This window comes from Ictalurus furcatus, chromosome 6 (assembly GCF_023375685.1).
Source record: "Ictalurus furcatus strain D&B chromosome 6, Billie_1.0, whole genome shotgun sequence".
Lineage (NCBI taxonomy): Eukaryota > Metazoa > Chordata > Actinopteri > Siluriformes > Ictaluridae > Ictalurus > Ictalurus furcatus.
Window position 1 is genome coordinate 2,064,808 of NC_071260.1, and position 22,393 is coordinate 2,087,200.

The 22,393-nt window shown below is 43.4% G+C and overlaps 3 protein-coding genes across 8 annotated transcripts in view; 2 read left to right on the forward strand and 1 right to left on the reverse strand.

The window, feature by feature from the left end:
- The window catches only part of hibch (3-hydroxyisobutyryl-CoA hydrolase), a 32,544-nt gene extending 27,828 nt beyond the window's left edge, over positions 1 to 4,716 (reverse strand). The window contains exons 1-6 of one of the 2 annotated variants that reach the window (XM_053626209.1): positions 4,083 to 4,709; positions 3,654 to 3,925; positions 3,243 to 3,285; positions 2,581 to 2,712; positions 256 to 340; positions 22 to 102 (exon numbers count right to left, since the gene is read on the reverse strand). In XM_053626209.1, the coding sequence (XP_053482184.1) occupies positions 22 to 102; positions 256 to 340; positions 2,581 to 2,712; positions 3,243 to 3,285; positions 3,654 to 3,685 (373 nt within the window). In that variant the 5' untranslated portion in view covers positions 3,686 to 3,925; positions 4,083 to 4,709. Of the gene's footprint in view, positions 1 to 21; positions 103 to 255; positions 341 to 2,580; positions 2,713 to 3,242; positions 3,286 to 3,653; positions 3,926 to 4,082 lie in introns of both variants that reach the window. The other variant, XM_053626208.1, reaches the window with a different exon arrangement.
- Positions 4,717 to 5,092: 376 nt separating this feature from the next.
- pofut2 (protein O-fucosyltransferase 2) lies at positions 5,093 to 15,492 on the forward strand. 5 transcript variants are annotated; one of them, XR_008386080.1, is made up of 11 exons: positions 5,093 to 5,305; positions 5,679 to 5,929; positions 6,043 to 6,187; positions 6,603 to 6,713; positions 7,340 to 7,406; positions 7,644 to 7,769; positions 7,916 to 8,096; positions 11,630 to 11,753; positions 12,288 to 12,424; positions 12,540 to 12,702; positions 14,388 to 14,515. XR_008386080.1 is itself a non-coding variant. In XM_053626207.1 (10 exons), exons 1-9 carry the CDS (start codon positions 5,118 to 5,120, stop codon positions 12,382 to 12,384), a joined length of 1,290 nt encoding a protein of 429 aa, XP_053482182.1. In that variant the 5' UTR covers positions 5,093 to 5,117; the 3' UTR covers positions 12,385 to 12,424; positions 14,388 to 14,522. The 5 variants fall into 5 exon arrangements, 3 of the variants coding, with proteins under 3 accessions (XP_053482182.1, XP_053482180.1, XP_053482179.1); XR_008386081.1 differs by lacking the exon at positions 12,540 to 12,702 and having other exon boundaries at positions 12,288 to 12,469; positions 14,388 to 14,526; XM_053626207.1 differs by lacking the exon at positions 12,540 to 12,702 and having other exon boundaries at positions 14,388 to 14,522.
- A 5,244-nt stretch (positions 15,493 to 20,736) lies between these two features.
- LOC128609332 (uncharacterized) overlaps positions 20,737 to 22,393 on the forward strand; it is a 32,518-nt gene continuing 30,861 nt past the window's right edge. Inside the window, exon 1 of the mRNA XM_053627865.1 lies at positions 20,737 to 21,408. The gene's annotated coding sequence lies outside the window, so the exon portion shown is untranslated. The remainder of the gene's footprint in view (positions 21,409 to 22,393) is intronic.

Here is a 22,393-nt window from a genome sequence, read left to right on the forward strand (position 1 = left end):
CAGATAAAAGCCGCAATTTACCTATGGCGCTGTTTAAAATGTACTCTTCACGGAAGAAGTCCTGTGCTAAAGAATCTCCTGCTTTACCCGCTTCTGTAACGGCTAGAAATAAAACAAACACGCCGCTTTTATCTCCGAGACGTAACAGGAAGTTGAACTAGCGATAAAAGATGATGAGGGTAAAATCTCATGACATTAGTAGTATTATCATATTTTAACGTATAACATGGTAAAGTTGTTTTTTTTTTTTTATACCTCTGATGTCTCCTCCAGCGCAGAAAGCTTTACCTCCAGCACCTTTAATGATCACAAGATCTGTCTCCGAATCGTTCTCCCATTTCTGCACAAAAAAACGACAAAAGACACAATACATAAAAACAGCTGCAAGCAGCGAGTGATGGGCCCAAGCACCGAACATGCAGACATGCAACATTCACGAGCGAGTGTTGGCGTGTGGTCGTGACATGACGTCACCGATCACGCATGTAAACTTTGGGCCGCGTTGTATGGCACGCGGTGGATTATGACTCAATTTCACTACAAGAGAGAGAGAGAAAAAAACCAGACATCTCTGACTTAAGGAGATTAAACAAGCCAACAATGACGCGTCAAATCGAACACTTTTACAAACAGCGTTAATGACGATGATACAAAGTGAATAAATACAGTATCTCACAAAAGTGAGTACACCCCTCACATTTGTGTAAATATTTGATTCTATCTTTTCATGTGACAACACTGAAGAAATGACACTTTGCTCAATAGGGTTTAGGTCTGGAGACATGCTTGGCCAGTCCATCACCTTCACCCTCAGCTTCTTTAGCGAGGCAGTGGTCGTCTTGGAGATGTATTTGGGGTCGTTATCATGCTGGAATACTGCCCTGCGGCCCAGTCTCCAAAGGGAGGGGATCATGCTCTGCTTCAGTATGTCACAGTACATGTTGGCAGTCATGGTTCCCTCAATGAACTGTAGCTCCCCAGTATGCAGCCCCAGACCATGACACTCCCACCACCATGCTTGACTGTAGGCAAGACACACTTGTCTTTGTACTCCTCACCTGGTTGCCGCCACACACGCTTGACACCATCTGAACCAAATAAGTTTATCTTGGTCTCATCAGACCACAGGACATGGTTCCAGTAATCCATGTCCTTAGTCTGCTTGTCTTCAGCAAACTGTTTGCGGGCTTTCTTGTGCATCATCTTTAGAAGAGGCTTCCTTCTGGGACGACAGCCATGCAGACCAATCTGATGCAGTGTGCGGCGTATGATCTGAGCACTGACAGGCTGACCCCCCACCCCTTCAACCTCTGCAGCAATGCTGGCAGCACTCATACGTCTATTTCCCAAACACAACCTCTGGATGTGACGCTGAGCACGTGCACTCAACTCCTTTGGTGGACCATGGCGAGGCCTGTTCTGAGTGGAACCTGTCCTGTTAAACCACTGTATGGTCTTGGCCACCGTGCTGCAGCTCGGTGTCAGGGTCTCGGCAATCTTCTTATAGCCTAGGCCGTCTTTATGTAGAGCAACAATTCTTTTTTTCAGATCCTCAGAGAGTTCTTTGCCATGAGGTGCCATGTTGAACTTCCAGTGACCAGTATGAGGGAGTGTGACCGCGATGACACCAAATTTAACACACCTGCTCCCCATTCACACCTGAGACCTCGTAACACTAACAAGTCACATGACACCGGGGAGGGAAAATGGCTAATCGGGCCCGATTTGGACATTTTCACTTAGGGGTGTACTCACTTTTGTTGCCAGCGGTTTAGACATTAATGGCTGTGTGTTGAGTTATTTTGAGGGGACAGCAAATTTACACTGTTACACAAGCTGTACACTCACTACTTTACATTGTAGCAAAGTGTCATTTCTTCAGTGTCGACACATGAAAAGATATAATCAAATATTTACAAAAATGTCAGGGGTGTACTCACTTTTGTGAGATACTGTACTTTTTCGGGGGGTAAAGAAAACTGCTTTGGTAACTAGCTGTCTAAAAGGCTAGTAGTAATCTGAACGATGAATTTTTGTGTGTTTTAAAATGGTAAATCACAAGCAGAGAGGAGGAAAAAAAAATCTATATCACACAAGCCACATTATAAAGATATATATATATATATATATATATACACACAATTTGATTCGGTTTTATTAACGAACTGATGTTAAAATTTTGTACCGAGTTTTTAAAATCCAGAAATATCATGGATCTATCCTAGAAACATCATCATCAGGTATCGCGATGATGATATTTCCGTCACATCGCCACACCCTTGTTAAGAGTCCTTTAAAAGGTTCTGTGGATTCTCGGCCTCCCAAAAACAGTGTTCTAGCGTACGGTGCTTTTCTGATAGAGAAACACCCGGCTGAAGGGTTCTACCCAGAACCTTTAAGTGTTCCTTCTTCGTACTGAGATGAAGAAACCAAAGAACCTTTAAAGGATATAAATGGCTTTCGTTTCTACAGCTGCATAAAAATAAAACACTCTGCTAAACCGGCATCACATAGTATCACAGATATCAGTACTGTGAGGTAATTCATCGTGACGTGGATGCTGTATGAAGGATGTCGTACCTTCAGCTGGGGTTGGAGCAGGCGGATCATGGAGAGGTTCAAGGCGTTGAGGGCTTTCGGTCTGTTCAGCGTGATCACTCCGGCATTCCCTACTTTCTCCAACAGAACCTCGGAGCTCGCCGTACCGCTCATCTGATCTCACACACACACCAAACCCAATACAACCTTAAGAGACAACTCCAGGATTAAAAACGAGTAAATATGACTCCATACTCGTAACGACGCACGCCGTGAGCGATATCTTCAGCTTAAACATCACTACTATTCACATTTCTTAAGTAATGCTCCTGTAATGATTACATACGATTCGACCGGGATAATCAATCTCCGTATAAATCAACAAAGACGACGTGTCTTTATATAATCTTTATATAATAACGTGCATTATATTTTCTCACCTTATATTTGGACAAACCGTTTATAAATCTCTTTAGGGGCGCACGTATATATTTTACGAGATGATAAACGTTTACAAACGCGAACTGTCTTTATTAGAGGAAACGTAAATCATTTCTCTTGCTGTTTTTTTTTTTCTCCCCAATTAATCGTAATTCAGCACCCAATGTCATGAAGGGTGCCAATACTTTTAGACCCCCCCCCCCCCCCCTCCCTTTAAAACCTCGGATATAAAGGGTTTCTCTGTGTGTGTTGTTTTATCTCACCATGTGTGTTTGTATCCTCTGCAGTCTGTAAACAGATCTCAGGCTGAAAAATAAACAAAAATACAGAACATGAATGAATAAATGAAATAAAAGTAGCCCTGTTTTTAACATGCAGGCACAGGAATGAGCAAACAAACAAACAAACAAAAGGTTCATTATGATAAAGTGGATCAGACTGACACAGGATATAGAATTAAAGCCACACACCCCATAATGTACATGTAATATATTAAAGCAGTGTATTATTTTATACTGCATATGTAGTTCTAATATATAGCGTTAGACAGCTCGTGCGCTATATCCTTTACAATGTCACTCTGTACTAACAGACTAACTAGTCCTTTATCACTTACTGCACATGAAGACAAAACTCATTTCACGTTTTCAGCACGGAATAATAAATCATCTTACCCCAGTAGAGGTTTTAAAACCGCTAAAGACATCTCGAAATATGATTACAAACTTCTCCGGCGTCTCTCTGGAGCTACTTCTAGTCTGTAAAGCCGTAACAGCAAATAACGACGCTATACCCTACATAGGCACCCTACAGAGTGTGAAAACCAATGGGGAAACCCGCAAAGTGCACTAGTTACGAATAAGGATTATGGGAATATGGGATTCAACCAATGACGAGGGGGCGGTGGCACCGTAGAAGAAGAAAGCAGGTTGTTCCACAGTGACACCTAGAGGACAAGAGGAAGCTTTCCAGGTTTAGGAGTTTTGGATTATTTTTTAAACAATAATTAATTAGTTAATCTACCAATCAATCAATCGATTGATTGATTGAAAAAAAAGAGCCGTTTTTACTACAAAGTAGAGGTTAGCACGTTCGCCTCACACCTCCAGGGTCGGGGGTTCGATTCCCACCGTGGTCCTGTGTGTGCGGAGTTTGCATGTTCTCCCCGTGCTGCGGGGGTTTCCTCCGGGTACTCCGGTTTCCTCCCCCACTCCAAAGACATGCATGGTAGGCTGATTGGCGTGTCCAAAGTGTCCGTAGTGTATGAATGGGTGTGTGAGTGTGTATGTGATTGTGCCCTACGATGGATTGGCACCCTGTCCAGGGTGTACCCCGCCTCGTGCCCGATGCTCCAGGTTTCCCCGTGACCCTGAAAAGCATAAAGTGGTATAGAAGATGGATGGATGGATGGATGAAACAAAAGATATCATAAGAAAATGCGTCATATAAAATAAAATCAGGTGAGTGGATTAAAATAAATAGAGAAAAAAAACCCCAGAAGAAATCTTTAAGATTTAGTTTGTACTTAATTGTACTTGAAAACAAAAGAAAGCACAAAAACAGAGTTTAAAACAGAAAACCAACACAAATACAGGATGGAATAAAAAATAGTTTAACAGGAAACATAACAGAACTGACAGAAAAATAATGCAAACGTGCAAAGGTTTGTAAAAATAAATAAATAAATAAATAAAAACAAAGAAAAATAAAAATGTAAAATAAAACCTAGTATTCAAAAGAAAAAAGTTCAGTGTATTTGTACAGCAGAAATATTCTGTCATGAATGAAACTTTTCACTTTTTTTGCTATAGTTTGCTCAGAAAGTGATTATTTAAAAGTCAGAAATAAGTTAGATGAGTGAAAATCACTCATGATTAAAATCACTACATTTGAAATTGGACGATATTACTACATAAAACAATTAAAATGTTATGTATTATATATATTGCACATAATCAATTAAAAATAAATAATAACGACTTAATTAAGCATACAATGCTTTTATTTACACTAAAATAACGCGACGAGGTTGCTAGACAACAAACAGACGCGACTCCCTCGTTCAGGAAATGAAAAGGCGGTTGCCAGGCAACCGCAGACGCGTTCCGGTCTACCCGGAAGTGCGTGGCTTTAATGCAATGGCGGAGCCCAGGGAGAAATCCGCTCTCGCGGCGTGTTTTTGCGCTTCTTTTCGCTGTTGTGTTGTTGTGTTGTTGTTGTCCGCTGTTTTCACCATTGCGTTCGGTGTTTCGGGATCCGAAAGCGACGCGTTTCGAGCCGGAAGTTCCGGTTTGTCTGCGGCGGCGGCGGCAGCGCGAGACGTGCGGTAGGTAAACTAAACTAAAACACATCCATATAAAATAGATCCGAGCGCGTAACCTCCTCTCTGGACCACAGCAGATGTTCCTAGTGTGTTTAGTGAGTCTGGTACTGATTCGTTACTTGGAGCTGTGAGAGAAGTTGTGTCCCCGCTCTGACGTCACTGGGGGACATTGGTATTGTAGTTACAGTGGAGTATAGTAAGGAAGGAACATTTCAGCAAGCTCCAACATAACAGTCAGGTTAAAGGAATAAAGCATCGCTGCACCGCTGTCTTTAGGTAGGGCTAAATCCACAGCACGGCATTGTGGGTAATATAGATTAACACCGTGTGTGTGTGTGTGTGTGTGTGTGTGTGTGTCCTGTGCTGTAACGAGCAGCTACCTGCTGTACGACGTGAACCCTCCTGAGGGCTTTAACCTGCGGCGGGACGTGTACATCCGCATGGCGTCCCTGCTGAAGACTCTGAGGCAGCGTGGCGACTGGGTGCTGGTTCTTCCCCCGTGGGGTCGTCTGTACCACTGGCAGAGTCCCGACGTGCACCAGGTGCAGATCCCGTGGGCCGAGTTCTTCAGTGTCTCCAGCCTGCAGGCCAACGTTCCTGTCATCGAGTACGAAGACTTCATCGCAGGTAAACGCCAACAGCTGCGGACCTCCGATCACAGCCCGGATATATCACTACTGCTGTGTTCATGTGTGTGTGTGTGTGTGTGTGTGTGTGTGTGTGTGTGTGTGGGGCTTCAGAGTCAGGTGGGCCCTTCATCGATCAGGTGTTTGTGCTGCAGAACTACGCAGAAGGCTGGAAAGAGGGAACGTGGGAGGAGAAGGTGGACGAGCGACCCTGCATCGAACGCCTCATGTACAGTAAAGACAAGCAAGGATACTACAGGTACTCTGTGTGTGTGTGTGTGTGTGTGTGTGTGTGTGTGTGTGTTACTATAATAGTACTGTAATAGTAACATATTATTATTATTATTATTATTACAGTTCAAAATATTTCCCAAGAAAATGAAAAATAAAATGAAAGGTCAAGTTAAAGGAATTAAATAAAAATAGAATTGGGGGGGGGGGGGGGGGGTAAAAGAAGAAATGATTAAAAAAAAAACTTCTGCAGTTCGTAAAATACAATCAAGAATGAGATTAAATAAATAAATAAAAAAAGAAAGTTAAAAAATGGACAAAACACGAATCAGATAAGAAAGAAATAATAAAATAAATTAAAATAAATTAAAAACAAGTGAGGAAATGAAAGTGTGTGTGTGTGTGTGTGTGTGTGTGTGTGTGTTTTCTCTGGTTGCTTTTAGAGGCTGGTTCTGGGGTTATGAGGAGACTCGAGCTCTCGGCGTGACCTGTCTGTCTGCTCAGGGACACGCCTCGGTTCTAGCGCCGCACCTACAGGAGAACGTCACTGCCATGTGAGTCAGCTTGGATTTTTACCGCACGCTATCAAAACCAGTGTCAAGACAAGTCAGTTAGGAGGGACCGCCGGTCCGAGGAGCTCGCTCGTAGCAGCACCCGTTTCGTCTCGGTGGACTAACTCCGAATGGAACACGGTTTCCTCAGTAGTTAGCGAACATGCATTATTTACCAGCTAGCGCTACATGGATAACACAGTGAGTTTCTGGAGCCTGGTTTTCTAAGCCTTCAGTCTAGACCACGGCTTAGCATCATATATAGGTGTACAGACGCTGACTGCAGTCCATGTGTTGCTCTACAGAAAGTATTTGCACCCCTTAAGGAGACGGAACACTGACATCATCATAATAATGCATGAAAAACATATTCGCTAACGTACATCAATCTGATTCGTAAAAATGACATTTTTCTTCGCTACTCGTCCCACATCGCAACAACAAACTAAGGATTTACATAATAAAAATAGAATCTAATGGAAAAAAAAAAAAAAAAAAAATATATATATTTATACACACAGTATATGATGTGTTTTCAGTATTTTTTTTGACTGCTTTTGGTGTTGGTATTGATTGATTTATAAAGTGTGTGTGTGTGTGTGTGTGTGTGTGTGTGTGTGTGTGTGTAGCTCAGTGATGTTAGACAGAGCTGAAACTGTCCTCCATGATCATTATGCAGGAAAAGATTACTGGAACGTGAGTACATTACAGCTTTGACATCATTTCAGTTCAAACAAAATCGTTCTCATACGTTACCGTTTCTATAGCAACAGCTCGTTCAACGGAGACTCGTACGGCAGACGCTCCACATAAAGACAAAAACAAAAAAAACACACATTAATAGGGTGAAGAAACTGTATACTGGTGTCAGAACAGTGTAGCGTCGGTGGTAACCATGGTAACCTGGGGTGAATTTGGTGTTGCGTTCCTCAGACCCGGCGCAGTATGGTGTTCGCCAAACACCTGCGTGTCCTTGGAGACCAATTTAGAGCAAAATACCTCAACTCCACTGATGAGCAGGACCACACACCCTACAGCGAGGACTGGACACGCATGAGGGTGAATAACACACACAACCTACAGTTTTTCACAACAGCGTGTTTTCTTGTGCATTTCTATGCGTTTAAGTGCTTCTTCATTTCTGTAGCTGGTTTTCTAAAGCCAGGGCGTGCGCGCGTGTGTGTGTGTGTGTGTGTGTAAAACAGGCCAAGTTGGGCAGTGCTAAAGGAGGCCCATACCTGGGCGTGCACCTGCGCAGGAAAGACTTTATCTGGGGTCATCGTGAGGACGTACCAAGCCTGAAGGGGGCCGTGAAGAAAATCCGCAGCCTCATGAAGAAACACAAGCTGGAGAAAGTGTTCATAGCTACTGACGCGGAGGATGAAGGTATAGTCATTTTATACGTCCAGCAGGGGGTGAGGGGGCGGAGGTGTTTTATACATCCAGCATGGGGTAAGGGGGTGGGGGGAAGAGGTGTTTTAGACGTCCAGCATGGAGAGGGGGGGGGGGGGGGCGGAGGTGTTTTATACATCCAGCAGGGGGCGATGGTGTTGGTGAGGGGGGGCGGAGGTGTTTTATACGTCCAGCAGGGGGCGAGGGAGGGCGGAGGTGTTTTATACGTCCAGCAGTGGGTCAGGGGGGCGGAGGTGTTTTATACGTCCAGCAGGGGGCGGTGGTGTTGGTGGGGGGGTGGAGGTGTTTTATATATCCAGAAGGGGGTGAGTGGGGGGGTGAAGGTGTTTTATGCATCCAGCAGGGGGTGAGGAGGGCAGAGGTGTTTTATACGTCCAGCAGGGGGTGAGGAGGGCAGAGGTGTTTTATACGTCCAGCAGGGGGTGAGGAGGGCAGAGGTGTTTTATACGTCCAGCAGGGGGTGAGGAGGGCAGAGGTGTTTTATACGTCCAGCAGGGGGTGAGGAGGGCAGAGGTGTATTATACATCCAGCAGGGGGTGAGAAGGGCAGAGGTGTATTATACGTCCAGTAGGGGGTGAGGAGGGCAGAGGTGTATTATACATCCAGCAGGGGGTGAGGAGGGCAGAGGTGTTTTATACATCCAGCAGGGGGTGAGGAGGGCAGAGGTGTTTTATACGTCCAGCAGGGGGTGAGGAGGGCAGAGGTGTTTTATATGTCCAGCAGGGGGTGAGGAGGGCAGAGGTGTTTTATACGTCCAGCGGGGGGTGAGAAGGGCAGAGGTGTATTATACGTCCAGCGGGGGGTGAGGAGGGCAGAGGTGTATTATACGTCCAGCAGGGGGTGAGGAGGGCAGAGGTGTATTATACATCCAGCAGGGGGTGAGGAGGGCAGAGGTGTTTTATACGTCCAGCAGGGGGTGAGGAGGGCAGAGGTGTTTTATATGTCCAGCAGGGGGTGAGGAGGGCAGAGGTGTTTTATACGTCCAGCAGGGGGTGAGAAGGGCAGAGGTGTATTATACGTCCAGCGGGGGGTGAGGAGGGCAGAGGTGTATTATACATCCAGCGGGGGGTGAGGAGGGCAGAGGTGTATTATACGTCCAGCAGGGGGTGAGGAGGGCAGAGGTGTTTTATACGTCCAGCAGGGGGTGAGGAGGGCAGAGGTGTTTTATACGTCCAGCAGGGGGTGAGGAGGGCAGAGGTGTATTATACGTCCAGCAGGGGGTGAGAAGGGCAGAGGTGTTTTATACATCCAGCAGGGGGTGAGGAGGGCAGAGGTGTTTTATACGTCCAGCAGGGGGTGAGGAGGGCAGAGGTGTTTTATACGTCCAGCAGGGGGTGAGGAGGGCAGAGGTGTTTTATACGTCCAGCAGGGGGTGAGGAGGGCAGAGGTGTATTATACGTCCAGCAGGGGGTGAGAAGGGCAGAGGTGTATTATACATCCAGCAGGGGGTGAGGAGGGCAGAGGTGTATTATACATCCAGCGGGGGGTGAGAAGGGCAGAGGTGTATTATACGTCCAGCGGGGGGTGAGGAGGGCAGAGGTGTTTTATACGTCCAGCAGGGGGTGAGGAGGGCAGAGGTGTATTATACATCCAGCAGGGGGTGAGGAGGGCAGAGGTGTTTTATACGTCCAGCAGGGGGTGAGGAGGGCAGAGGTGTATTATACGTCCAGCAGGGGGTGAGGAGGGCAGAGGTGTATTATACGTCCAGCAGGGGGTGAGGAGGGCAGAGGTGTTTTATACATCCAGCAGGGGGTGAGGAGGGCAGAGGTGTTTTATACGTCCAGCAGGGGGTGAGGAGGGCAGAGGTGTTTTATACGTCCAGCAGGGGGTGAGGAGGGCAGAGGTGTTTTATACGTCCAGCGGGGGGTGAGAAGGGCAGAGGTGTATTATACGTCCAGCGGGGGGTGAGGAGGGCAGAGGTGTATTATACATCCAGCAGGGGGTGAGGAGGGCAGAGGTGTATTATACATCCAGCAGGGGGTGAGGAGGGCAGAGGTGTATTATACATCCAGCAGGGGGTGAGGAGGGCAGAGGTGTTTTATACGTCCAGCAGGGGGTGAGGAGGGCAGAGGTGTTTTATACGTCCAGCAGGGGGTGAGGAGGGCAGAGGTGTTTTATACGTCCAGCAGGGGGTGAGGAGGGCAGAGGTGTTTTATACGTCCAGCAGGGGGTGAGGAGGGCAGAGGTGTTTTATACGTCCAGCAGGGGGTGAGGAGGGCAGAGGTGTTTTATACGTCCAGCAGGGGGTGAGAAGGGCAGAGGTGTATTATACGTCCAGCGGGGGGTGAGGAGGGCAGAGGTGTATTATACATCCAGCGGGGGGTGAGGAGGGCAGAGGTGTATTATACATCCAGCGGGGGGTGAGGAGGGCAGAGGTGTATTATACATCCAGCAGGGGGTGAGGAGGGCAGAGGTGTATTATACGTCCAGCAGGGGGTGAGGAGGGCAGAGGTGTTTTATACGTCCAGCAGGGGGTGAGGAGGGCAGAGGTGTTTTATACGTCCAGCAGGGGGTGAGGAGGGCAGAGGTGTATTATACGTCCAGCAGGGGGTGAGGAGGGCAGAGGTGTTTTATACATCCAGCAGGGGGTGAGGAGGGCAGAGGTGTTTTATACGTCCAGCAGGGGGTGAGGAGGGCAGAGGTGTATTATACGTCCAGCAGGGGGTGAGAAGGGCAGAGGTGTATTATACATCCAGCAGGGGGTGAGGAGGGCAGAGGTGTATTATACATCCAGCGGGGGGTGAGAAGGGCAGAGGTGTATTATACGTCCAGCGGGGGGTGAGGAGGGCAGAGGTGTTTTATACGTCCAGCAGGGGGTGAGGAGGGCAGAGGTGTATTATACATCCAGCAGGGGGTGAGGAGGGCAGAGGTGTTTTATACGTCCAGCAGGGGGTGAGGAGGGCAGAGGTGTATTATACGTCCAGCAGGGGGTGAGGAGGGCAGAGGTGTATTATACGTCCAGCAGGGGGTGAGGAGGGCAGAGGTGTTTTATACGTCCAGCAGGGGGTGAGGAGGGCAGAGGTGTTTTATACGTCCAGCAGGGGGTGAGGAGGGCAGAGGTGTTTTATATGTCCAGCAGGGGGTGAGGAGGGCAGAGGTGTATTATACGTCCAGCGGGGGGTGAGGAGGGCAGAGGTGTTTTATACATCCAGCAGGGGGTGAGGAGGGCAGTGGTGTTTTATATGTCCAGCAGGGGGCGGTGGTGGTTTTCTCCTTTCTACTTTTTTCTTTATCATTCTTTATCACTGTTCTATTTTCTTTTTTTCCTTCTTGTTGCATTTCTCTTTCTTTTGTTCACTTTTTCTTCTTTTTAATCCCGTTTATTTTATTTTCTGTTTTTCATTTTGCCTTTCTCAATCATTCTCTCACTCACTATTTCCCTCTTTCTATTGCTTTTTTCACTCACTATTTCTCACATCTCTTGCTGACTTTCCTTTTATTCTGTCTTTCCTTATTTTTATTGAATAAATACTTATTCACAGAGTGCGTGTCTGTGTGTGTTTCAGAGGTGTTGAAGCTGAAGAGGCTTCTGCCTGAGATGGTGCGATATGAGCCGGACCGAGCCGAGCTGGAGCTGCTGAAGGACGGAGGAGTCGCCATTATAGACCAGTGGATCTGCGCACACGCCCGGTCTAACACACCTTCTTCTTCTTCTCCTTCTCTTCTTTTTCTTTCTTTCTTTCCACTTCACTCCTTTGATTGTTTTTTCCCCCCTTTTTCTATCTATCTATCTAATCTCTTTCTCTGTCTTGCTAACTCTTCTTTCTTTCTTTCATCATTTTATTTTTCCCTTTTCTTTCTGCGTTTCTCATAAGCACTGTTTCTCCTTCACATTTTTATCTCTATCCATCCATTTATATTCTTTCCTATCTTTTCCTCTTTTCTTGTCTTGCTAACTCTCTTTTCTTTCTGCTTTTCTCACTCTATCTTTTTGGGTCTTTCTCCCTCTATCCATTCATATATATTCCTTCCCATCTCTCTTTACCCCGTCTTGCAAACGCTGTCCCTTCTTTCCTGTCCCTTTTCTCTTTCGCAACCTCTGTCTGTCTCTCCTTATATATTCCTCCCTTCCTCTCCCTCTCCTCCGTTTCCTTGCTTGCGCTCCTTTTTTCATTTCTTTCTTCCCTTTTATCACGCTGTGTCGTTTGCCCTTTTTGTGTCTAGTGGTTTTATTTCTCCGGCTCTTCGCTCGGTTTCGGACGTGATCGAGTCGTCGACGGAGAACACGCGGTGCGCCGATGAAAGTCGTAGGAAAGCGTGATCGTGTGTCAGTGCAGCGTGTCGATTTTCCTGTAAAGTCGGTGAGAAATTCACACTAGGACCATTAAAGCAGGTTTTCATTTTATGTAAGTGAACAGGTCACGTTTCTTTTCAGGCTGAACTGAATAAACCTGTCCGTCTGTTATTCCACTGTAGGCTTTTGAGGGGGGGAAAAAACCCCTTCTTTTCTTCTTCGAGGTTGCTTTGTCGCTCGGTGCGTGGGACGTGTTTCAGTTAGAGCCACGAAAGAGCATCTGTAAGCGTTTAGGAACAATCCGGAAGAAGACCTGCGGATTAAAAGCTTAATAAACAAATAAAGGTCACCGATATTTCATACAAAAATCTAAAATATCACCTTCTCATATTTTGCTGTATACTGTAGTTGAGTGCAAAAGTTTGTGTACCCTTAGGGAAAATGAAGACCATTAATGTTAAGATATTAATAGTTAACAAACAACAAAAGACGTTTAACATCTTTTTTTTTTTTTTTTTTAAGACACCCACTCATCTACACAAACCAGTTTTAGTTCATGGAAAGTCTTTAGAATGTATAGCGTGCGGCCTCTGATTCTCTCACACTAAATACACAGAAATCACTGTGCTCGAGCTGTTCTGTGATGTACTTTCAATACAGGTGAACCATGACATTAAAAAAGGCAAAGAAAGGATTAGCGAAAGATAGACAGACACACCCTCTGACATTTAGCGCTCGAATTTCCTGAATTCACACCCATTCACATGCTCCGGACATTTTGGAAATGCCAATCTGCCTGCAGCGCATGTCTCTGGACTGGGGGAGGAAACTGGAATACCTGGAGGAAACCACTACAGCACCGGGAGAACACGCAGGCTTCACAGGATTCGAGCCTCCCAGCTCCGGAGGCGCGATTCAAGCGTTCTGACCGCTCAAGCCACCCTGCCTCCTCCCTTCCAACATCATTTACATTATTACATCATTCCAGCTGTGAACGTCTGTCAAAGTTTAGATGGAATGTTTTGAAAACGACCTTAAAGGGATAGTTTACCAAAAAATGTCAATTCTGTCATCATTTACTCACCCTCATGTCGTTCCAAACCTCTGTGACTGGGGAACATAAAAGAAGATATTTCGAGAAATGTCTCCGTGTTTGTTTTTTTTTGTCCACGACGGACAAAACGGTTTTGTTATTAACGTTCTTCAAAATATCTTCCTTCGTGCTCCACAGAAGAAAGAAACGCACACAGGTTTGGAACGACACGAGGACGAGTAAATGAGGACGGAGTTTTCATTTTTGGGTGAACTATCCCTTTAAATCATCTGAAAAAGCTGTTTGTTTATTTATTTTTGTCTTATTAAGTTATAAACGAGAGGCAGGTGAGGGAACGACTGTTCATAGCTGCTAGAAAGTTCATAAACGGATTTAAAAAAAAAAAAAAAATCTGCCATGGTACTTTAACAGACAGAAAGTTGCGATCGTTGCAAGGACATGCTTAGTTGACGTTTTTACGGAAGGAGTCTCCAGTGTCAGAGGGGGAAAAGCTGTAACGTAACGTTCAGGACGGAGGAGTTTACTCTTCTTTGCGGTTTCTAACGCGGTCACGTGACAAGCTGCGCTTTGTTTTGTTTTTTTGTCGTCTCAACTTTGAGAGAGAGAGAGAGAGAGGAAACAAGTGAGGGAACGACCGTTTATACCTGCGTGAGAACTCGTCTTGTTGACGTTAAATGCGACTCTAAACGGATAAAAAGTAATAAACGGCAAATGAAGAATACACTTCGGTGCGGTAAGATTAACGCTTCTCCGTCACACTGCTCGCGTTGTTGATTATTTTCCTCAAACACCACGACACGGAGCGTTTTTTATCCCAACTGGGTTTCACAAAACAAAACAAAAATGCTGTTTGAACGGGTCGAGTGTAAATCTAGACCGGATCGGAGATCGTTTCATAGGTTACGCAATGTGTGTGTGTGTGTGTAATCCCATCACATCGGTGAGTGCTAACTGTGCCGTCTTCACCGTTCCTCAGGTACTTCATCGGGACCTCGGTTTCGACGTTCTCCTTCCGCATCCACGAGGAGCGGGAGATCCTGGGCTTTGACCCTAACAGCACCTACAACCGTTTCTGTGGCGACGAGGAGGAAGAGTGCGAACAGCCCACGCACTGGAAAATAGTCTACTGAGCCGAGAAAACCCTCCACGGGAGCGAGATCACAGACGGGCGAACACACGACTGCCTCTACAGGGTGTTCCGTGGCTCTCCAGCGTACAGTGTTTAGCGAGAAAGTGTTCCAGAATTATTGGCACCCTCCATAAAAGCGAGCACAAATTAATACCCCGGTGCAAGGAGTCATATTTGGAGGTTGAGTTGCCTACACATGGGCACGGTGTGTGAGTGTGTGTGTGTGTGTACTTTGTTATACGCAAGATTTTTCTTCAAAACAGTATTTTCAAAAATGTGTTTTTATTTTTATAGCGCATTCAGATCAAGGAAATCCACATGCACTGATTCTTTTTATATATTATAATTTATATATATATATATATATATACACACACACACACACACACACAGTATATAGTATGTATGGTTTCACCTGCTAGGATATTAACCACATCTACTATCGTTACTGAAGTAGTCTGAGTGGAAAAATTTGAATTGTTGTGTGAAATTCTACAACATTTCTTTTCACCCATTCTCTGGAAGCGTGCCAATAATTCAGGAGTGGAATAGACCGTATCATATACCCGGACCCGAGCCAAAAAAAATAAAAAATAGCCACGCCTCATTCTTTACTTCTCACGTGTTCAGTCCAGATCGGTCCTGGAATGCTGCCGAGCTTTATTTAAGAACCGTTCCACACGATGGAGCGGAGAGACCGAACGCGGTGGCGTTTCCCCTCAGTGACTCGGTGACGCTTCTCCATGACGACTGTGTGTTTTTTTTTTTAAATTTGCAGTATAAAATGTGTACAGTATTTTTGTGAAGTGTGATCTCGCATATCCGAAGTGTACGTCCGTGAGCTGCGGTGGCGTGCGGTGCATGAGGTTGTGCTCATGAAGACACGCACACATACGCCGCTATCTTTCATTTCAACAGCTATGTGAAATAAAATTTCAGTCTGTTTGAACCACATGGACCATCCTTTTAATAATGTTTTAAACAGCCGCGTAACTTGCGCACCGTGTCGTGACGTTCGCCGTGTCCCCGTGTTCATGTTACGCAAAATTACGCGCTGAAGCAGATACCAGACACAGATCGACCTCGGTGGCGTTTACCATTTGCACCATTGGGTAAAAAATAAATACATTTTTTTTTTTTTTTTTTAAAAACCAAGATGAATAAATCTTTTACTTTTTGCAGTTATCCCCAAACACCAAATGATATACTGTTAACGTTACTAACGTTACCCACCCAGTCCCTCCGGGATTTCACGCCGGAAGAAATGAACGCAAAATCAAACAAACGTCGCGACATTCCGAGGAGCTTGCGATTTTTCAAGATCTCCGCAGATTTTCAGACGCGTCACGTGACGTCACGAGTATGCAGTCGAACGTGAGTACAGCTAAAAGCTCTCATTTACAAACAAACATCAGTGCGATAGCGCGTGTAGAACAATCTCACGCGATTGTGATTTCGCCGATTTGAGGAGTTTTCCGGGGAAAAAAAAAGTTCAGCAAGTTGCATCGCAAATGTCTTTTAGAATCCGCAGCAAAATCGAGCGTCTTTTGGCCGCAACGATCACAAAAAAACAACAACTGCTGTACGGAATGATTACAAGATGAGTGTATCTGCTGTACGTTTTTAAACATTTATTCAGTAAGGCGAATACGAAATGCTGTACGACTTTATTGCATTCACACACTCATCTTCTCACTGGATGACGGAAATCGTTTAACGTTCGGATCAGGTTGAGCGTGACGCGCGTATAAACGGACGTACCAGGTTCGGATGCTTATAAAGGGTTCATCAGGAATAACTTTATTCTTACTGGTGGAAAAACTTTGCATGTAAACATAGCCCAAGGGGAAGGATGGGTGTGTATAATTACGCTTCGTCCTTCACCAGTACACACTACGTCCATTTCACCCAAAATCACGCTAGCTCGCGTCGCGTCGCGTCTCCGTTAGCTTTCACAGCAGCGACGACCCGGGAAGCGTTTCTGTTTCTCAGGACCGTGTGCCGTTTATTTTCACCACCAACGCCACACCGTGTCGCACCAATCTGGGAGTGCTAGCAAACTCACCTACTGCTCTACACGGTGTTCCAGTTAGCCTAATGTTTGCTAGCTTGCTAACAAACCTGACTAATGGTTTCCATTAAAAAAAATCAAAACCCCAAAACAATAGAAACTCAGAGTTTGTAATGGTTTTAATGGAAACTGTAATGGCCCTTGTCTGTTTCTACTTGTAATTTGTTGCCTTCTAGTGGTGGCAAGTTATGTCTAGTGGATACCATTAAGGACCGGTAATGGCAATGGTTTTAATGGTATTTGTAGTGGAAACCATTAGAATTTCTGTGATGGTTTCTATTGTGTTTTTTTTTTCAGCAGGGCAGTGAGTCTGCAGTATTTAACTTCCTAGCAACCTACTCATCGTGTGCATGTGTGTGTGTGTGTGTGTGTGAGAGAGAGAGAGAGAGAGAGAGTGAGTGAATGTGTGTGTGTCATTTTTCTTCATATCAGTTACGCAGACTTTTAAACACAGCCTGACTAAAACAACTTTTATTTCACACATATATATATATATATATATATATATATATATATATATATATGTATATATATATATAAAATAAAAATTGCTCAACCTTTTTAGAAAAGTGTGTATTTTTTGATAATGTTGTCTCCTGACCTTGCAGTCCTTTGTCTCTCCTTTCTCTTATCTAGGATCTGCAGTAGGTTGATGATGAATAGGCAGAAGTGGGCGGTGTGTTTGCGTTCTCCGACCGAGTCGTGATTCGGATCAGTTTACAGATGCGTGTGGGTGGAAATGTGTGTTGCCTTTTGACGCTCATATAAAGGAATCGCTGCACGTTTCATCCAAGCCTTCATTCCACTGGCTGACTCATTGAAAACCTTTTCGACAGTGCGTGATGTGGGTCATTACAGTGTGTGAGTGTGTGTGTGTGTGTGTTGAAAGACGCTAGAAACGATCGGCTTTGCATCGAGTTGGCCGAAAAACGACACGTTGCGTTTACATGAACATTTACATGAACACGGCATTCCAGCGAGGACGTTAAAGTCAAATTTACTTCTGGAAAGTTCCTCCGGTCCCTGTAGAAACGTACACGATCACTTTAGAAACTTAACTACACGTACCTCTAAATTTCCATCTACAGCCAGGTCCGTAAGTATTTGGACAGCGACGCAATTTTCGTACAAGGACCGCGTGTTTCTCGAAGCAACATCGGACAGGATCACCCTGATCCAGATACACACTTTTCAAGATGACCAAATCCGGATTACTAGTGCTCTGAATCAGAGTACTTCATCTCCTGGATCGCAAAACATGGGATTCTCAAATGCGGATCAGAATGAAACTTTTTGATCAACTTGGCCCGTATGACACACATTAAAGCTATACAGGGTCTCCCCCCACCACCCCACAGGGTCCCGCCCCCACCCACCGCACCCCCTAAGAACTAATGTTCTAACTGTCATGTATTATTACAAATATTGTCACAGACTTTGCAAAAACAAAACAAACAACCCAATTCAGTGGTTCAGTAAGTATGATTTTATACACAAAAAAACCCCCAAATTACTAGAATTACTTCATTGCTTTAAGTTCCGTACAAAATTTATTCCCGTAAACGTCGTTGTTATTGTCGTTCTTTCGGCTGTTCGTCCTGTTAGGGGCCGCCATATTTGATTTGGCACAGGTTTTTACACCAGATGCCCTTCCTGACTCAACCCGAACATTTTATCCGGGCTTGGAACCGGCACCATTCCCTGCCTGGGAATCGAACCCGAGCCACGGCAGCGAGCACGTACGATCCTTAACCGCCGGCCCACCGGGGGACACGAAATTAATTCATCTACAGTAAACATGCAGCCAAAACCTAAAGAGTACATCCTACTTACTTTATTTTAAAAAGTCGTTTTATTGTTGCGAGTGCGTACAAAACTGGAAATAAAAAGAAGTAGGAACATTTGCTTGGACCGATAGCAAAGTGGTTTGTGAGCTCAATTTGCGTATCGGTTCACAGGATTTTAAACTGTAAGGCTTTTGTATTATGAAATATCGTGTGTGTGTGTGTGTGTGTGTGTGTGTGCGCATGGGTGCGTCATGTCAGGTTCTACCAGTTTGGTCTTTATGAAGGCTGATAAAGAACATGCGTTGGCGAGCTGATTCTCTTTTAAACCACAAAAGTGTTAGTGACTGTTACGTACTAATGATGCCGTGTCATTTTTACAGAGATTTATGTACTTTGTTTAAAATTTACTTATATATTAATAGTATATTAATTAGATATATAGTCTCTCTATCTATCTATCTATATAAATCTCTCTCTCATATATATATATAAATGAATAAAATCATATGCTTTTATCCAAAGCGACTTACAGGTGAGGAAATATGATGATATGAATGTTATATGAGAACGGTTGTAATATTAGGTTTTTTTGTTTTTTTTAAAAAATTGATATTATTTTTTATTATTTTTATTATTTTTATTTTTATTATTTTTATTATATTTTTATTATTTTTATTTCTATTTTACCTTTGGGAATTATTGTTGTAAAGCACTTTGTTCAACTTTGTTAGCGTCGCTATTTCAGTAAACTTAACGTGGATGAGAATGATGTGTTGACGGAGCTTGCACGAACACACAATGTAAATAAATAAATAAATAAATAAATAAAAAAGACACGTCTGACTCCTTCATTAAAAGGCGTTAGGACGGTCACGCTCCCTGGAGCGCCAACACACCTGCCTCCTGTTTACATCCAACTCCATGCCAGTTTCTGCAACTATTGCGACTTTGAGCGTTATTTCCCGGTCGTCTTCCTTTGTCCGAGTGTTTTTGCAGTTTTTGTTCTCGGTGTTTTCATTCTCTGCGTTGCTCATATTGATCGTGTTCATAGCGATTCATCTCACACCTACATCCACCTGTGTCGGGAATGTCCCTCTTAACTTCCCAGCAGCAGTTAGCTCACTTATTTGAATAATTACTGCATTATTAGTAAGTTATGTGTAAAAACTTGCTTTACTCGTATACATCTGTACAGAATACTGCTGTGATTATAATTATGCACACATTTCACCGTATATAAGGAATAAAACGCTCTCTGTGTGTAGCGCTGTTATAGAAAAATAATCAACATTTTTTTTTTTTGTCCATTTACGGTTACGTTTAATGTTATGTCCGTCCAGATTGACGTTCCTCTTTCTCGTAATAAAAAGTAATAATGTTAATAACGGCTTGAGTGCGAGTAATTAATGTATTTGTTTTAATACGTCATCGCTCCTATAGTAACTCCACATAAACCGACTGGAAAGAAAGACGTGTTTAATCCATAAAACGTCGAATGTTTCTTAAAGTAAGGAGACTTTTATTTAACGTTTATGGAAGGAGTCTCCAGCGTCAGAGGTAAACGCGTAACTTTAGTGGCGTTTGTCACGACCGAGAAGTTCAAGAGAGAGAGAGAAAAATGCGAGGGTTTATTGCCGTTATAACTTGTCCTGTGGAACTTCCACGCCCTGTGATGTTTTATTTATAAGTGATGCACGGATGACTTTGCAGTTTTTCTTGTCCGATTTCCTGTTGCTACGGGCGTCTCTGAATGGATGGATTTAAAGCAGATTTCTGAGGGAATGAAAACAAGAGGTTCAACACTGACCTGACAAATATTCCCATCACTACAGTGGATATAATATATATATATATAAATAAAGTTTACACACCCCTATTTAAATTTCAGCCCCCTCCTCCATGTATATAATGTGACGATATTAACGAATAACACAAAATTCAAGTGATATATAATAAATTGCTAAAAAAAAAAATAAAAATGGATAAAACTGGAATGGATAAAATGGATAAAACTGGAATGGATAAAATGGATAAAACTGGATTAACATTAGGTCTTGTAAAGCAAAACATTAATCCTACTACTTCTTATTACTCAATTATTAAATACTACTACTGATTATATAACTATACTAAATACTAATTAATTATACTAACTAAACAAATACTACCTCTACTTTAATAATAACTGAAATGACACAAGCAAAGCATAAAGTTTAGCATAAAACATTATATGTAGTCTTAATTAAGTCATTAATTGCTGCTTTTGTGGTAATTAAATAATGAGCACAATTTAAAAAAAATAAAATAAAACTAAAGTAGCCGGGTAACAAAATTAAAGTTGAAATTAGTATTAATGTTTATGTTTTTAAATGTTTTCATTTAATTGATGCTAATTTGTGTGGCCTTATTTTCAGTCATGGATGAAATAAACACGGGAATTCCATTATTTAGTTAATATAGAGTTTCTTCTTCTTATTATTATTATTACGTAACTCTGTCACATAATTCAACTTACACTTGCATCACTCTCTCTCTCTCTCTCTCTCACACACACACACACACACTCACACACAGACGAGTAAAGAAACTGGCCAGGCAGGCTCTGCGAGGACAGCAACAGGTTCACATTCGAGCTCATTCCACATGTCTGCACCTGTAGAAAAGGAGCAGACCATCTTCACGCGTTCATTATAACGGTTTTCACCTCAGCAGAAGCTTCTACAGGAATTACTTCTATCTTGAACTGGCGTCTAGTCTGTTTTTCTTCATTTCTGCTGCTGGTTTTTTGTGTTTTTTTTGTTTTGTTTTGCACTGCGTTCTGCTAGGATTTACCTGACCTGCAACATGTTCTCCGTTCCTCACCTCTGCTCCTACATCCGATAACCAATAATCAGTCGTGAAGAAACCGAGGTACGGGAGCACAAATCCATTCAGATCTGCGTAATTTAGGAAATTATGACTCAAAGGTGTGCTGTTGGAATTTGATTGCTTACTCCGGAGATAATATCAGGTCAGTCTGGATTAACGTTGCCAGGTAATTTATGAGACGCTGGATAATTTTACTACAGTTGTCCAGACGACTAGAAGAAAACAAGGCATAAGGATATTTATAAGGAAGAATTTCCTTTATATGCTGACAGAAGTAAAGGTATCTTTCACCTGGAAATGTGAATATAGTGTACCTTTAAAATGGATCTAACGTACATTATTTAAAGTTTCATGCACCTGTAAAGCGCTATTCTAAAAGTTAATGAAAGGTACACTTCATACATGTTCTCTGCTAAAGATGACACATAAGGAATAACACACAACGGGACATGATGTTATAGGAAAATAATCCACGACCGGAGACACTCAGTGTTCCAAAGTTGATTATTTTCCTATCACGGCACGTCCTGAAGCGTTTTATTCCTCCTGTACCACAGCGATTTGCCACCAGTGATGTTTTTATTTAATTGCCTTTTATCCATTTATAGCTACATTTAGTGTCGTGGAACGTCCTGGAAAACAATTAGTTCCTGTCCTCACTCACGTTACATCAGCTATAAACAGTCATTCCGTCACCTCTTTTTTTTTTTTTTTCTCTCTCACTGGTAAAGTTAATAAGACCGAAGATGTCGGAAAAACTTTGAACGGTTACAAAAAAGCGCCGACACTGGAGACTCCTTCCAAAAAGGTATAAATGAATACATTTCTCCTTATAGCGGACGAGCTGTCATTATAGAAACGATAAAAGAGCGCATTAATAATATTAATAGTCCCGTGATTTGTGTTAAAGCCAGGACTTCTGTCAGAGCTGCTGTTATACAATATTAATCAACCGCTTTTGATTTGAGAAAAGTACCATTTCTTTCGGAGAGTGTAGAGATGGTATTTGTTTAAGCTGGTCCTATGTTCACTCTTATAAACCATACTAATCAAAATAACCTTAATTAAACTTGTTTATTTTTAATTTTGAAACTAAATTTTTTTTGGTCAAAGAAAAAAAATGTAAA

What these genes read in the sequence shown, in the direction of transcription:
- pofut2 (XM_053626204.1), top strand. Translation starts at nt 5,118, where the DNA reads ATGGCGGAGCCCAGGGAGAAATCCGCTCTCGCGGCGTGTTTTTGCGCT. An exon ending in AGGACTGGACACGCATGAGG is followed by an intron (nt 7,770 to 7,915) that starts GTGAATAACACA and finishes TGTGTAAAACAG; the next exon opens with GCCAAGTTGGGCAGTGCTAA. An exon ending in TACTGACGCGGAGGATGAAG is followed by an intron (nt 8,097 to 11,629) that starts GTATAGTCATTT and finishes TGTGTGTTTCAG; the next exon opens with AGGTGTTGAAGCTGAAGAGG.